Below are 17,349 nucleotides of genomic sequence, written 5' to 3' on the forward strand. Positions count from 1 at the left end.
CATGAAAGCAGCCCGTAAGGTGCATTCCTAAGGACTGCCCATTGAAACTGACAAAATTGCCCTTGTTTGATGAGAGGAATGAGCAGAGCACTGAGGTGGTGAACAGGGATCTAGTGAGACTTTCCCAGCATGTTTCTACCAAAGCTTTCTCTAAGCTTCTCGGAACACTCTCCTAATAAGCAGATGTTTGGCCCTTCAGAAAGTCAACAAGCAAAATGCCTTGAGTGTCCCAAAACACTGATGCCATGATGTTGGCTCCTGACTGGCCTCCTTTTCCTTTGACTGGACCACTGCCACCTCTCGGTAGCCGTCGCTTTGATGATGCTTTGCATTCGAGGTCATATTGGTAAAGCCATGTTCCAACTTCCGGTTACAATTTGTCAGAGGGATGCGTCAGGATCGTGATCCCTCCTGTTTAAAATTTCCACTGATAGCTCTCGTCGTAACTGCAGCTGATCTGGGCACAGTGGTTTTCACAGCCACTGCAGGATTCATCTCCCACATCTTCTCACCTCTTCTTGAAACAAGCTATACATTCGTAAAGAGTTCATTTCTTTGGGGTAGTGTCCTTAGAAGCTTTTGTTAAAACATCAATGATTTCTTCATTCTTCCACCCAAGCTTCACCAGAAATTTGATGTTTGCTCTTGCTGCAATTTTCGTGGAATTCATGTTGCTCTGATAGGAGTCCTTTTCAGTGGATGTCTCATCCTTCTCAGTGCCTCAAACTAGATCTAGTTCAGAAAGGTTATAAGAAGTTCGGACAAGTTTATTTGAGTGCAAACCAGTGGAAACCCATGCATAGTTTCTTCACCATGTGCATTTTCTATGAACCTTTTGAAGAACCCCTGTGTTGAAAATTGCCCAAGTCGTGGGAGAGAAGTGGGTGCGGTCCACTTCCTGTCCTCAATTTGCCCTCAGCGGAGGAGTGCACAGAGCAGGGAAACGCAACCCCAGAGAGATCCTGCCCTGCAGCATGCAGCGGACTGCTGGCCCAGTCCTGGCTCCGTGGGGTGCTGTGTGGGCCCAAGCAAGTTGACCAAACTCCCTGACGCTGAAATGAATCCTAGGTGGCCCAATTCCAGTAGCCATGATAGGACTGCCCTGCAGGGACAGTTAATTAACTCAGGAAAAGCAACCTAGCTCCAAGGTTAGCAACCAGGAGTTCCAGTTGATTCCATTAGTGCACCCCTTGAGGCATTCCCAAGCTGGAGTCTGGTGGAAGATGAGGCTCAGTGTGATTGGATGGAAGCACCAACCTATCAAGGAGAAGTCCCACCCACTCTGCCCTGTGCGTCTATAAAGGCGACGGGTGGCGGGGGCGGCACTCATTGAAGCCGCCAGTTGGGAGAGGAGCAGAGCCAGGCCGGTGCTCCCGAAGGCAGCAAGATGTTGCGAGCCACAGCTCCCTGCTGGTTCCCACCTGGATACCCAGAAGCTAAGAAGGTGGCCGAGGAGGCGGCCCTGGAGGCAAGAAGCCGCCAGTTGGGAGCGGAGCAGAGCCAGGCCGGTGCTCCCGAAGGCAGCAAGATGTTGCGAGCCACAGCTCCCTGCTGGTTCCCACCTGGATACCCAGAAGCTAAGAAGGTGGCCGAGGAGGCGGCCCTGGAGGCAAGAAGCCGCCAGTTGGGAGCGGAGCAGAGCCAGGCCGGTGCTCCCGAAGGCAGCAAGATGTTGCGAGCCACAGCTCCCTGCTGGTTCCCACCTGGATACCCAGAAGCTAAGAAGGTGGCCGAGGAGGCGGCCCTCGAGGCTCCAGAATTCCCCCTGCCCTCTCATCAGCCTGCCCAGAGCTTCGGGCTCCGGGTGCCCCAGATGCACAACCAGGCCTCCGCATTTGTGGACATCCAGGCGGAGCCCCAGAACAGGGGTCCGGCGGTGCCCCCAGCGTATCTCAAGATGGTGACGGAGGCGTCCTACTTCCCTGCGCAGAGGGGATCGGCCTGCTGCTTGCCAGCCGCCCCAAGGCTGACAGAGAGGCCCTCGGGAGTCCGCATCTCAGCCCCCAGGAAGAGGAAGACGATCGCCCAGTCTTCCAGCCCTTGCTTGGTCACAGGTTGCACAGATGCCAAGAGAACCCGGGTGGCCAGCAGCAGCCAACGCTCCAGTGGCTCCAAGGTAGGCAGACAGCCAGGGAAGACGCGCAACAGGTCAGGGATGGCATGCAAGACCACCACCACCATCAGCTCTAAGCGAATCGTCCGTCGTCCATCCCTACCGAGTTTGAAGAAACCTATTATCCTCCGAAGGTCTGGGTGCCAAGTCCCCAGCGTCCTCCGCCGAGGCTATCTCCAACTGTTCACCGAAGAGTGTCTCAAGTTCTGCGCCTCCAAGCAGGAGGCCGTGGAGAAGGCGCTGAACGAGGAGAAGGTGGCCTACGACTGCAGCCCCAACAAGAACAGGTACCTGAACGTGGTCCTGAATACCCTCAAGAGACTGAAGGGCCTGACCCCCAGCTCCATGCCGGGCCTCAGCAGGGCCGCCCTGTACAGCCGCCTCCAGGAGTTCCTGCTCAGCCAGGACCAGCTCAAGGAGAACGGCTACCCCTTCCCGCACCCCGAGCGGCCCGGAGGCGCCGTCCTCTTCACTGGCCAGGGGAAGGGGCCCGGCGACTCCTCCTGCAGGGTCTGCTGCCGTTGTGGCACCGAGTACCTGGTGTCCTCCTCGGGCCGCTGTGTACGCGACCAGTTGTGTTATTATCACTGGGGGCGGGTCCGCTGGAGCCAGGTGGCTGGAGGCCGGGTTAGCCAGTACACCTGCTGTGCAGCTGCTCCTGGCTCTGTGGGCTGCCAGGTGGCAAAGCAGCACGTGCGGGACGGCCGCAAGGACAGCCTCGATGGCTTCGTGGAGACCTTCAAGAAAGAGTTGTCCAGAGACGCTTATCCAGGAATCTACGCCTTGGACTGTGAGATGTGCTACACCACGCATGGCCTAGAGCTGACCCGCGTCACCGTGGTGGACGCCGACATGCGAGTGGTGTACGACACCTTCGTCAAGCCCGACAACGAGATCGTGGACTACAACACCAGGTTTTCCGGAGTCACCGAGGCCGACGTCGCCAAGACGAGCATCACCTTGCCCCAAGTGCAAGCCATCCTGCTGAGCTTTTTCAGCGCCCAAACCATCCTCATCGGGCACAGCCTGGAGAGCGATCTGCTGGCCCTGAAGCTCATCCACAGCACCGTGCTGGACACGGCCGTGCTCTTCCCGCACTACCTGGGTTTCCCCTACAAGCGTTCCCTCAGGAATCTCGCGGCCGACTACCTGGGACAGATCATCCAGGACAGCCAGGACGGCCACAACTCCAGCGAGGACGCAAACGCCTGCCTGCAGCTGGTGATGTGGAAGGTCCGACAGCGTGCCCAGATCCAGCCACGCCACCGGTCCGCCTCTCCCGCCGCCCTGGCCTGTCCTTGGCCCCAGGCCCCTTCCACAACCGCCATCAGTCCCGAGAGCTCACCCTGTCCACCTCGCCGCAAGGCCAAAGAAACCGGAGCAGTCGACGGCAGGAGAGGGCAAAAAGCCAAGAGTAACCCCAACCGGCCACTCCCAGTCCCCCGGAATCCCTGCCGCGGACCCTCGGGCCTGTCCCCATCCCTCTGCCCTTCCCAGACCTCTGTCCTTCCACTAATCGCCTCCCGCAGCACCGAGCCGCCACTCCCAGTCCCCCGAGTCCCTGCCGCGCCCCCTCGCGCCTGTCCACATCCCTCTGCCCATCCGAGACCTCTGTCCTTACACCACTAGCCACCCCACGTGGGACTTCCATGGCCTCTGAGTACAAGGCCAGCCCCCCGGCCCACCAGCTTTATGAATGTGTGCTTACCTGTTTTTCTCGAGAGGCACCACAGTGAGGTGGGTGAAGCACTTAGGCTCTGGAGTTAGATATCTGGGTTCAAGGACAAATTCCACCACTTATTAGGTTTCTAATATTGCACAGATAATGTCTTTGCGCTTCTACCTTTTGATCTTTAAAGTGTGATCAAAAGAGACTTAGACTCCCACATCATAATAATGGGAAACTTTAACAGCCCTCTGTAAACATTAGACAGAACAACGAGACAGAAATCTAAAAAGGATATCCAGGAATTGAACTCAGCTCTGCACCAAGCGGACCTAGGAGACATCTACAGAACGCTCCACCCCAAATCGACAGAATATACATGCTTCTCAGCACCACATCACACTTATTTCCACATTGACCACATAGTTGGAAGTAAGGCACTCCTCAGTAAATGTAAAATAACAGAAATTACTACAAACGGTCTTTCAGACCACATTGCCATCAAAGTAGACGTCAGGATAAAGAAACTCACTCAAAACCGCTCAACTGCATGGAAACCGGACAACCTGCTCCTGAATGAGTACTGGGTACATAACGAAATGAAGGCAGAAAGAAAGATATTCTCTGAAACCAATGAAAACAAAGGCACAACATACCAGAATCTCTGGGTCACATTTAAAGCAGTGGGTAGAGGGAAATTTATAGCACGAATTGCCCACGAGAGAAAGCAGGAAAAATCAAAAATGCATACCCTAACATCACCATTAAAAGAATGAGAGAAGCAAGAGCAAACACATTCAAAAACTAGCAGAAGGGAAGACAGAACTAAGATCTGAGCAGAACTGGTGGAGATAGAGACACAATAAACCCTTCAACAAATCAATGAATCCAGGAGCGGGTTTTTTGCAGTGATCAACAAAATTGATAGAGCACTAGCAAGACTAAGAAACAAGAGAAGAAAGAAGAATCAAACAGATGCAGTAAAAAATGATAAAGGGGATATCACCACCGATCCCACAGAAATACAAACTACCATCAGACAATACTATCAGCACCTCTAAGCTAATGAACTAGAAAACCTAGAAGAAATGGATAAATTCCTGGACGCATACAACCTCCCCAGAGTAAACCAGGAAGAAGTTGAATGCCTGAGTAGACCACTAACAGGCTCTGAAATTGAGGCAATAATTAACAGCCTATCAAGCAATAAAACTCCAGGACCAGACGGATTCACAGCCGAATTCTACCAGAAGGACAAGGAGGAGCTGGTACCATGCCTTCTGAAACTATTCCAATCAACAGAAAAAGAGGGAATCCTCCCTCACTCATTTCATGAGGCCGGCATCATCCTGATCCCAAAGCCTGAGAGAAACACAACCCAAAAAGAGAATTTTAGGCCTATGTCCCTGAGGAACATCGATGGGAAAATCCTCCATAAAATACCGGAAAAACGAATCCAGCAGCACATCAAAGGGCTTATCCATCATGATGAAGTGGGCTTCATCCCTGACATGCAAGGCTTGTCCATCATATGCAAAACAATAAACATAATCCAGCATATAATCAGAACCAAAGACAGAAACTGCGTGATTATCTCAACAGATGCAGAAAAGGCCTTTGACAAAATTCAACAGCCCTTCATGCCAACAACTCTCAATAAATTAGGTATTGATGGGACATCTCCCAAAATAATAAGGGCTATTTAGGGCAAACCCACAGCCAATATCATACAGAATGGGCAAAAAGTGGAAGCATTCCCTTTGCAAACTGCCACAAGACAGGGATGCCCTCTCTCACCACTCCTATTCAACATAGTGTTGGAACTTCTGCCCAGGGCAATCAGGCAGGAGAAAGAAATAAAGGGAAATCAATTAGGAAAAGAGGAAGTCAAATTGTCCCTGTTTGCAGATGACATGATTGAATATTTAGAAAACCCCATCGTCTCAGCCCAAAATCTCCTTAAGCTGATAAGCAACTTCAGCAAAGTCTCAGGATACAAAATCGAGGTGCAAAAATCACAAGCATTCTTATACACCAATAAGAGGCAAACAGAGAGCCAAATCATGAGTGAGCTCCCATTCACAATTGCTTCAAAGAGAATAAAATGCCTAGGAATCCAACTAACAAGGGATGTGAAGGACCTCTTCAAGGAGAACTACCAAGCATTGCTCCACGAACTAAAAGAGGAGACAAACAAATGGAAGAATATTCCACCATCATGGATTGGAAGAATCAATATCGTGAAAATGGCCATACTGCCCAAGGTAAATTATAGATTCAATGCCATCCCCATCAAACTACCAATGACTTTCTTCACAGAACTGGAAAAAACTGCTTTAAAGCTCATATGGAACCACAAAACGGCCCCCACTGCCAACATATTCCTAAGCCAAAAGAACAACGATGGAGGCATCAAGCTGTCCGACTTCAAGCTACAGTAGAAGGCTACAGTAACCAAAGAGCATGCTATCGGTTGCCGTTTTGGTTACCGTAGACCAATGGAACAGAATAGAGCCCTCAGAAATATTACGACACATCTACAACCATCTGATCTTTGACAAACCTGAGAAAAACAAGAAATGGGAAAAGGATTCCCTATTTAAAAAATGGTGCTGGGAAAACAGGCTAGCCATATGTCGAAAGCTGAAATCGGATCCCTTCCTTACACCTTGTACAAAAATTAATTCAAGACAGAAGAAAGACTTAAATGTTAGATCTTAAACCATACAAACCCTAGGAGAAAACCCAGCCAATACCATTGAGGACACAGGCATGGGCAAGGACCTCATGTCTAAAACGCCAAAAGCAATGGCAACGAAAGCCAACATTGACAAACAGCATCTAATTACACTAAAGACGTTCTGCACAGCTAAAGAAACTCCCATGAGAGTGAACAGGCATCCTGCAGAAAGGGAGAAAATTTTTGCAATCTACTCATCTGACAAAGGGCTAATATCCAGAATCTACTAAGAACCCAAACAGAGTTACAAGAGAAACCAAACAAGCCCATCAACAAGTGGGGGAAGGATATAAAGAGACACTACTCTAAAGAAGACTTTTATGCAGCCAACAGACACATGAAAAAATGCTCATCAACACTGGCCATCAGAGAAATGCAAATCAAATCCGCAATGAGATATCATCTCACACCAGGTAGAAGAGCGATCATTAAAACGTCAGGAAACAACAGGTGCTGGAGAGGTAGTGGACAAATAGGAACACTTTTACACTGTTGGTGGGACTGTAAACTAGTTCAACGGTAGTGGAAGATAGTGTGGTGAATCCTCAAGGATCTCGAAATAGAAATACCTTTTGACCCAGCCATCCCATTACTGGGTATATATACCCATAGGATTAGAAATCATGCTGCTAAAAGGACACACGCAGACGTATGTTTATTGCGGCACCATTCACAGTAGCAAAGACTTGGAACCAACCCAGATGTCCATCAATGATAGACTGGATTAAGAAAATGTGGCACAAATACACCATGGAATACTATGCAGCCATGAAAAATCATGAGTTCATTCCCTTTGGAGGGACACGGATGAAGCTGGAAACCATCATTCTTAGCATACCATAGCAAGGACAAAAAAAGCAAACACCGCATGTTCTCATTCATAGGTGGGAATTGAAGTATGAGAACGCTTGGACACAGAAAGGGGAACATCACACACCGGGGCCTGTCATGGGCGTGGGGAGGGGGAGGGATAGCATTAAGAGATATACCTAATGTAAATGACTAGTGAATGGGTGCAACACACCAACCAGGTGAATCTTGGAAGGCAAAAGCTACTGAATTTAGCGAATTTGTGGAGGCATTCCCAGAAATCAGCCAGGTGAAGTATCACACAACCGAAGACTGCACCACTCCTCTAAGGCAGCACTATGCGGCAAACCCAGACGGCCACTCTTCTCACCCCTCCTCCGTTGGCTGTTCTGGGTAATGTGGTTCAAAAGTCACCTAGGCAACTGCAAAAATAGCTGAAATGGAGTAAGGGCTTCAGGCTGGTGACTAGCAGAGGTCCACCTGACCCCCGTAAGCTGCTGAACAAGAAGGGCTGCCAGAAGTGTCCCCCTAGGGAATTTGGTGGAGACGAAGACCCGCTCACTGGACAAGGGTTCCTCCCAGGAGACGCCCGAGCGGAAGAAACGGGCTGTGAGCCACGCCCTTTCACCCTCCGCTACCCCGCCCTGGGCTGGTGAAGGTGCGCGTAAGGATGAGGACTACTGAGCCCTGAAGAAATAAATCCTTCCCCTTTGACCCCAAGGAGGATTGCCTGTGAGGATCTTCAACGAGTCTACCCGTGTCTAGACACGGGAGCAGGTCTGTCCGGCACAGCACCTCCCTCAAGGAGGAGAAGAGTGAGGAGAAAGGAAACTCAAGTCTGACCATTCTGTCCTGGGAGAGAAGAGGAGGATCTCATCTCTCATCTGTCCAAGCAAGGCAAGCAGACTTTCTCTCATCTTTCCAAGCAAGATGACTTTTTATAATTAGGAAACAAAAAGAATTTAGAAGGCATGAAAGCAGCCCGTAAGGTGCATTCCTAAGGACTGCCCATTGAAACTGACAAAATTGCCCTTGTTTGATGAGAGGAATGAGCAGAGCACTGAGGTGGTGAACAGGGATCTAGTGAGACTTTCCCAGCATGTTTCTACCAAAGCTTTCTCTAAGCTTCTCGGAACACTCTCCTAATAAGCAGATGTTTGGCCCTTCAGAAAGTCAACAAGCAAAATGCCTTGAGTGTCCCAAAACACTGATGCCATGATGTTGGCTCCTGACTGGCCTCCTTTTCCTTTGACTGGACCACTGCCACCTCTCGGTAGCCGTCGCTTTGATGATGCTTTGCATTCGAGGTCATATTGGTAAAGCCATGTTCCAACTTCCGGTTACAATTTGTCAGAGGGATGCGTCAGGATCGTGATCCCTCCTGTTTAAAATTTCCACTGATAGCTCTCGTCGTAACTGCAGCTGATCTGGGCACAGTGGTTTTCACAGCCACTGCAGGATTCATCTCCCACATCTTCTCACCTCTTCTTGAAACAAGCTATACATTCGTAAAGAGTTCATTTCTTTGGGGTAGTGTCCTTAGAAGCTTTTGTTAAAACATCAATGATTTCTTCATTCTTCCCCCCAAGCTTCACCAGAAAATTGATGTTTGCTCTTGCTGCAATTTTCGTGGAATTCATGTTGCTCTGATAGGAGTCCTTTTCAGTGGATGTCTCATCCTTCTCAGTGCCTCAAACTAGATCTAGTTCAGAAAGGTTATAAGAAGTTCGGACAAGTTCATTTGAGTGCAAACCAGTGGAAACCCATGCATAGTTTCTTCACCATGTGCATTTTCTATGAACCTTTTGAAGAACCCCTGTGTTGAACATTGCCCAAGTCGTGGGAGAGAAGTGGGTGCGGTCCACTTCCTGTCCTCAATTTGCCCTCAGCGGAGGAGTGCACAGAGCAGGGAAACGCAACCCCAGAGAGATCCTGCCCTGCAGCATGCAGCAGACTGCTGGCCCAGTCCTGGCTCCATGGGGTGCTGTGTGGGCCCAAGCAAGTTGACCAAACTCCCTTATGCTGAAATGAATCCTAGGTGGCCCAATTCCAGTAGCCATGATAGGACTGCCCTGCAGGGACAGTTAATTAACTCAGGAAAAGCAACCTAGCTCCAAGGTTAGCAACCAGGAGTTCCAGTTGATTCCATTAGTGCACCCCTTGAGGCATTCCCAAGCTGGAGTCTGGTGGAAGATGAGGCTCAGTGTGATTGGATGGAAGCAGCAACCTATCAAGGAGAAGTCCCACCCACTCTGCCCTGTGCGTCTATAAAGGCGACGGGTGGCGGCGGCGGCACTCATTGAAGCCGCCAGTTGGGAGAGGAGCAGAGCCAGGCCGGTGCTCCCGAAGGCAGCAAGATGTTGCGAGCCACAGCTCCCTGCTGGTTCCCACCTGGATACCCAGAAGCTAAGAAGGTGGCCGAGGAGGCGGCCCTGGAGGCAAGAAGCCGCCAGTTGGGAGCGGAGCAGAGCCAGGCCGGTGCTCCCGAAGGCAGCAAGATGTTGCGAGCCACAGCTCCCTGCTGGTTCCCACCTGGATACCCAGAAGCTAAGAAGGTGGCCGAGGAGCCGGCCCTGGAGGCAAGAAGCCGCCGGTTGGGAGCGGAGCAGAGCCAGGCCGGTGCTCCCGAAGGCAGCAAGATGTTGCGAGCCACAGCTCCCTGCTGGTTCCCACCTGGATACCCAGAAGCTAAGAAGGTGGCCGAGGAGGCGGCCCTCGAGGCTCCAGAATTCCCCCTGCCCTCTCATCAGCCTGCCCAGAGCTTCGGGCTCCGGGTGCCCCAGATGCACAACCAGGCCTCCGCATTTGTGGACATCCAGGCGGAGCCCCAGAACAGGGGTCCGGCGGTGCCCCCAGCGTATCTCAAGATGGTGACGGAGGCGTCCTACTTCCCTGCGCAGAGGGGATCGGCCTGCTGCTTGCCAGCCGCCCCAAGGCTGACAGAGAGGCCCTCGGGAGTCCGCATCTCAGCCCCCAGGAAGAGGAAGACGATCGCCCAGTCTTCCAGCCCTTGCTTGGTCACAGGTTGCACAGATGCCAAGAGAACCCGGGTGGCCAGCAGCAGCCAACGCTCCAGTGGCTCCAAGGTAGGCAGACAGCCAGGGAAGACGCGCAACAGGTCAGGGATGGCATGCAAGACCACCACCACCATCAGCTCTAAGCGAATCGTCCGTCGTCCATCCCTACCGAGTTGGAAGAAACCTATTATCCTCCGAAGGTCTGGGTGCCAAGTCCCCACCGTCCTCCGCCGAGGCTATCTCCAACTGTTCACCGAAGAGTGTCTCAAGTTCTGCGCCTCCAAGCAGGAGGCCGTGGAGAAGGCGCTGAACGAGGAGAAGGTGGCCTACGACTGCAGCCCCAACAAGAACAGGTACCTGAACGTGGTCCTGAACACCCTCAAGAGACTGAAGGGCCTGACCCCCAGCTCCATGCCGGGCCTCAGCAGGGCCGCCCTGTACAGCCGCCTCCAGGAGTTCCTGCTCAGCCAGGACCAGCTCAAGGAGAACGGCTACCCCTTCCCGCACCCCGAGCGGCCCGGAGGCGCCGTCCTCTTCACTGGCCAGGGGAAGGGGCCCGGCGACTCCTCCTGCAGGGTCTGCTGCCGTTGTGGCACCGAGTACCTGGTGTCCTCCTCGGGCCGCTGTGTACGCGACCAGTTGTGTTATTATCACTGGGGGCGGGTCCGCTGGAGCCAGGTGGCTGGAGGCCGGGTTAGCCAGTACACCTGCTGTGCAGCTGCTCCTGGCTCTGTGGGCTGCCAGGTGGCAAAGCAGCACGTGCGGGACGGCCGCAAGGACAGCCTCGATGGCTTCGTGGAGACCTTCAAGAAAGAGTTGTCCAGAGACGCTTATCCAGGAATCTACGCCTTGGACTGTGAGATGTGCTACACCACGCATGGCCTAGAGCTGACCCGCGTCACCGTGGTGGACGCCGACATGCGAGTGGTGTACGACACCTTCGTCAAGCCCGACAACGAGATCGTGGACTACAACACCAGGTTTTCCGGAGTCACCGAGGCCGACGTCGCCAAGACGAGCATCACCTTGCCCCAAGTGCAAGCCATCCTGCTGAGCTTTTTCAGCGCCCAAACCATCCTCATCGGGCACAGCCTGGAGAGCGATCTGCTGGCCCTGAAGCTCATCCACAGCACCGTGCTGGACACGGCCGTGCTCTTCCCGCACTACCTGGGTTTCCCCTACAAGCGTTCCCTCAGGAATCTCGCGGCCGACTACCTGGGACAGATCATCCAGGACAGCCAGGACGGCCACAACTCCAGCGAGGACGCAAACGCCTGCCTGCAGCTGGTGATGTGGAAGGTCCGACAGCGTGCCCAGATCCAGCCACGCCACCGGTCCGCCTCTCCCGCCGCCCTGGCCTGTCCTTGGCCCCAGGCCCCTTCCACAACCGCCATCAGTCCCGAGAGCTCACCCTGTCCACCTCGCCGCAAGGCCAAAGAAACCGGAGCAGTCGACGGCAGGAGAGGGCAAAAAGCCAAGAGTAACCCCAACCGGCCACTCCCAGTCCCCCGGAATCCCTGCCGCGGACCCTCGGGCCTGTCCCCATCCCTCTGCCCTTCCCAGACCTCTGTCCTTCCACTAATCGCCTCCCGCAGCACCGAGCCGCCACTCCCAGTCCCCCGAGTCCCTGCCGCGCCCCCTCGCGCCTGTCCACATCCCTCTGCCCATCCGAGACCTCTGTCCTTACACCACTAGCCACCCCAAGTGGGACTTCCATGGCCTCTGAGTACAAGGCCAGCCCCCCGGCCCACCAGCTTTCTGAATGTGTGCTTACCTGTTTTTCTCGAGAGGCACCACAGTGAGGTGGGTGAAGCACTTAGGCTCTGGAGTTAGATATCTGGGTTCAAGGCCAAATTCCACCACTTATTAGGTTTCTAATATTGCACAGATAATGTCTTTGCGCTTCTACCTTTTGATCTTTAAAGTGTGATCAAAAGAGACTTAGACTCCCACATCATAATAATGGGAAACTTTAACAGCCCTCCGTAAACATTAGACAGAACAACGAGACAGAAATCTAAAAAGGATATCCAGGAATTGAACTCAGCTCTGCACCAAGCGGACCTAGGAGACATCTACAGAACGCTCCACCCCAAATCGACAGAATATACATGCTTCTCAGCACCACATCACACTTATTTCCACATTGACCACATAGTTGGAAGTAAGGCACTCCTCAGTAAATGTAAAATAACAGAAATTACTACAAACGGTCTTTCAGACCACATTGCCATCAAAGTAGACGTCAGGATAAAGAAACTCACTCAAAACCGATCAACTGCATGGAAACCGGACAACCTGCTCCTGAATGAGTACTGGGTACATAACGAAATGAAGGCAGAAAGAAAGATATTCTCTGAAACCAATGAAAACAAAGGCACAACATACCAGAATCTCTGGGTCACATTTAAAGCAGTGGGTAGAGGGAAATTTATAGCACGAATTGCCCACGAGAGAAAGCAGGAAAAATCCAAAATGCACACCCTAACATCACCATTAAAAGAATGAGAGAAGCAAGAGCAAACACATTCAAAAACTAGCAGAAGGGAAGAAAGAACTAAGATCTGAGCAGAACTGGTGGAGATAGAGACACAATAAACCCTTCAACAAATCAATGAATCCAGGAGCGGGTTTTTTGCAGTGATCAACAAAATTGATAGAGCACTAGCAAGACTAAGAAACAAGAGAAGAAAGAAGAATCAAACAGATGCAGTAAAAAATGATAAAGGGGATATCACCACCGATCCCACAGAAATACAAACTACCATCAGACAATACTATCAGCACCTCTAAGCTAATGAACTAGAAAACCTAGAAGAAATGGATAAATTCCTGGACGCATACAACCTCCCCAGAGTAAACCAGGAAGAAGTTGAATGCCTGAGTAGACCACTAACAGGCTCTGAAATTGAGGCAATAATTAACAGCCTATCAAGCAATAAAACTCCAGGACCAGACGGATTCACAGCCGAATTCTACCAGAAGGACAAGGAGGAGCTGGTACCATGCCTTCTGAAACTATTCCAATCAACAGAAAAAGAGGGAATCCTCCCTCACTCATTTCATGAGGCCGGCATCATCCTGATCCCAAAGCCTGAGAGAAACACAACCCAAAAAGAGAATTTTAGGCCTATGTCCCTGAGGAACATCGATGGGAAAATCCTCCCTAAAATACCGGAAAAACGAATCCAGCAGCACATCAAAGGGCTTATCCATCATGATGAAGTGGGCTTCATCCCTGACATGCAAGGCTTGTCCATCATATGCAAAACAATAAACATAATCCAGCATATAATCAGAACCAAAGACAGAAACTGCGTGATTATCTCAACAGATGCAGAAAAGGCCTTTGACAAAATTCAACAGCCCTTCATGCCAACAACTCTCAATAAATTAGGTATTGATGGGACATCTCCCAAAATAATAAGGGCTATTTAGGGCAAACCCACAGCCAATATCATACAGAATGGGCAAAAAGTGGAAGCATTCCCTTTGCAAACTGCCACAAGACAGGGATGCCCTCTCTCACCACTCCTATTCAACATAGTGTTGGAACTTCTGCCCAGGGCAATCAGGCAGGAGAAAGAAATAAAGGGAAATCAATTAGGAAAAGAGGAAGTCAAATTGTCCCTGTTTGCAGATGACATGATTGAATATTTAGAAAACCCCATCGTCTCAGCCCAAAATCTCCTTAAGCTGATAAGCAACTTCAGCAAAGTCTCAGGATACAAAATCGAGGTGCAAAAATCACAAGCATTCTTATACACCAATAAGAGGCAAACAGAGAGCCAAATCATGAGTGAGCTCCCATTCACAATTGCTTCAAAGAGAATAAAATGCCTAGGAATCCAACTAACAAGGGATGTGAAGGACCTCTTCAAGGAGAACTACCAAGCATTGCTCCACGAACTAAAAGAGGAGACAAACAAATGGAAGAATATTCCACCATCACGGATTGGAAGAATCAATATCGTGAAAATGGCCATACTGCCCAAGGTAAATTATAGATTCAATGCCATCCCCATCAAACTACCAATGACTTTCTTCACAGAACTGGAAAAAACTGCTTTAAAGCTCATATGGAACCACAAAACGGCCCCCACTGCCAACATATTCCTAAGCCAAAAGAACAACGATGGAGGCATCAAGCTGTCCGACTTCAAGCTACAGTAGAAGGCTACAGTAACCAAAGAGCATGCTATCGGTTGCCGTTTTGGTTACCGTAGACCAATGGAACAGAATAGAGCCCTCAGAAATATTACGACACATCTACAACCATCTGATCTTTGACAAACCTGAGAAAAACAAGAAATGGGGAAAGGATTCCCTATTTAAAAAATGGTGCTGGGAAAACAGGCTAGCCATATGTCGAAAGCTGAAATCGGATCCCTTCCTTACACCTTGTACAAAAATTAATTCAAGACAGAAGAAAGACTTAAATGTTAGATCTTAAACCATACAAACCCTAGGAGAAAACCCAGCCAATACCATTGAGGACACAGGCATGGGCAAGGACCTCATGTCTAAAACGCCAAAAGCAATGGCAACGAAAGCCAACATTGACAAACAGCATCTAATTACACTAAAGACGTTCTGCACAGCTAAAGAAACTCCCATGAGAGTGAACAGGCATCCTGCAGAAAGGGAGAAAATTTTTGCAATCTACTCATCTGACAAAGGGCTAATATCCAGAATCTACTAAGAACCCAAACAGAGTTACAAGAGAAACCAAACAAGCCCATCAACAAGTGGGGGAAGGATATAAAGAGACACTACTCTAAAGAAGACTTTTATGCAGCCAACAGACACATGAAAAAATGCTCATCAACACTGGCCATCAGAGAAATGCAAATCAAATCCGCAATGAGATATCATCTCACACCAGGTAGAAGAGCGATCATTAAAACGTCAGGAAACAACAGGTGCTGGAGAGGTAGTGGACAAATAGGAACACTTTTACACTGTTGGTGGGACTGTAAACTAGTTCAACGGTAGTGGAAGATAGTGTGGTGAATCCTCAAGGATCTCGAAATAGAAATACCTTTTGACCCAGCCATCCCATTACTGGGTATATATACCCATAGGATTAGAAATCATGCTGCTAAAAGGACACACGCAGACGTATGTTTATTGCGGCACCATTCACAGTAGCAAAGACTTGGAACCAACCCAGATGTCCATCAATGATAGACTGGATTAAGAAAATGTGGCACAAATACACCATGGAATACTATGCAGCCATGAAAAATCATGAGTTCATGCCCTTTGGAGGGACACGGATGAAGCTGGAAACCATCATTCTTAGCATACCATAGCAAGGACAAAAAAAGCAAACACCGCATGTTCTCATTCATAGGTGGGAATTGAAGTATGAGAACGCTTGGACACAGAAAGGGGAACATCACACACCGGGGCCTGTCATGGGCGTGGGGAGGGGGAGGGATAGCATTAAGAGATATACCTAATGTAAATGACTAGTGAATGGGTGCAACACACCAACCAGGTGAATCTTGGAAGGCAAAAGCTACTGAATTTAGCGAATTTGTGGAGGCATTCCCAGAAATCAGCCAGGTGAAGTATCACACAACCGAAGACTGCACCACTCCTCTAAGGCAGCACTATGCGGCAAACCCAGACGGCCACTCTTCTCGTCCCTCCTCCGTTGGCTGTTCTGGGTAATGTGGTTCAAAAGTCACCTAGGCAACTGCAAAAATAGCTGAAATGGAGTAAGGGCTTCAGGCTGGTGACTAGCAGAGGTCCACCTGACCCCCGTAAGCTGCTGAACAAGAAGGGCTGCCAGAAGTGTCCCCCTAGGGAATTTGGTGGAGACGAAGACCCGCTCACTGGACAAGGGTTCCTCCCAGGAGACGCCCGAGCGGAAGAAACGGGCTGTGAGCCACGCCCTTTCACCCTCCGCTACCCCGCCCTGGGCTGGTGAAGGTGCGCGTAAGGATGAGGACTACTGAGCCCTGAAGAAATAAATCCTTCCCCTTTGACCCCAAGGAGGATTGCCTGTGAGGATCTTCAACGAGTCTACCCGTGTCTAGACACGGGAGCAGGTCTGTCCGGCACAGCACCTCCCTCAAGGAGGAGAAGAGTGAGGAGAAAGGAAACTCAAGTCTGACCATTCTGTCCTGGGAGAGAAGAGGAGGATCTCATCTCTCATCTGTCCAAGCAAGGCAAGCAGACTTTCTCTCATCTTTCCAAGCAAGATGACTTTTTATAATTAGGAAACAAAAAGAATTTAGAAGGCATGAAAGCAGCCCGTAAGGTGCATTCCTAAGGACTGCCCATTGAAACTGACAAAATTGCCCTTGTTTGATGAGAGGAATGAGCAGAGCACTGAGGTGGTGAACAGGGATCTAGTGAGACTTTCCCAGCATGTTTCTACCAAAGCTTTCTCTAAGCTTCTCGGAACACTCTCCTAATAAGCAGATGTTTGGCCCTTCAGAAAGTCAACAAGCAAAATGCCTTGAGTGTCCCAAAACACTGATGCCATGATGTTGGCTCCTGACTGGCCTCCTTTTCCTTTGACTGGACCACTGCCACCTCTCGGTAGCCGTCGCTTTGATGATGCTTTGCATTCGAGGTCATATTGGTAAAGCCATGTTCCAACTTCCGGTTACAATTTGTCAGAGGGATGCGTCAGGATCGTGATCCCTCCTGTTTAAAATTTCCACTGATAGCTCTCGTCGTAACTGCAGCTGATCTGGGCACAGTGGTTTTCACAGCCACTGCAGGATTCATCTCCCACATCTTCTCACCTCTTCTTGAAACAAGCTATACATTCGTAAAGAGTTCATTTCTTTGGGGTAGTGTCCTTAGAAGCTTTTGTTAAAACATCAATGATTTCTTCATTCTTCCCCCCAAGCTTCACCAGAAAATTGATGTTTGCTCTTGCTGCAATTTTCGTGGAATTCATGTTGCTCTGATAGGAGTCCTTTTCAGTGGATGTCTCATCCTTCTCAGTGCCTCAAACTAGATCTAGTTCAGAAAGGTTATA

General features: G+C 50.2%; 1 protein-coding gene across 1 annotated transcript; it reads left to right on the forward strand.

Annotated features, from left to right (window-relative positions):
• Window positions 1-1,387: 1,387 nt before the first annotated feature.
• LOC134810765 (putative exonuclease GOR) lies at window positions 1,388-3,406 on the forward strand (the record flags this gene model as incomplete). Its single annotated transcript, XM_063816803.1, has 1 exon — window positions 1,388-3,406. A coding segment is annotated over exon 1 (2,019 nt), but the record flags the coding sequence as incomplete, so codon positions are not given.
• Between the last annotated feature and the right edge of the window lie 13,943 nt (window positions 3,407-17,349).

The sequence above is a fragment of the Pan troglodytes genome, chromosome 7 (assembly GCF_028858775.2).
Source record: "Pan troglodytes isolate AG18354 chromosome 7, NHGRI_mPanTro3-v2.0_pri, whole genome shotgun sequence".
Taxonomy (NCBI): domain Eukaryota; kingdom Metazoa; phylum Chordata; class Mammalia; order Primates; family Hominidae; genus Pan; species Pan troglodytes.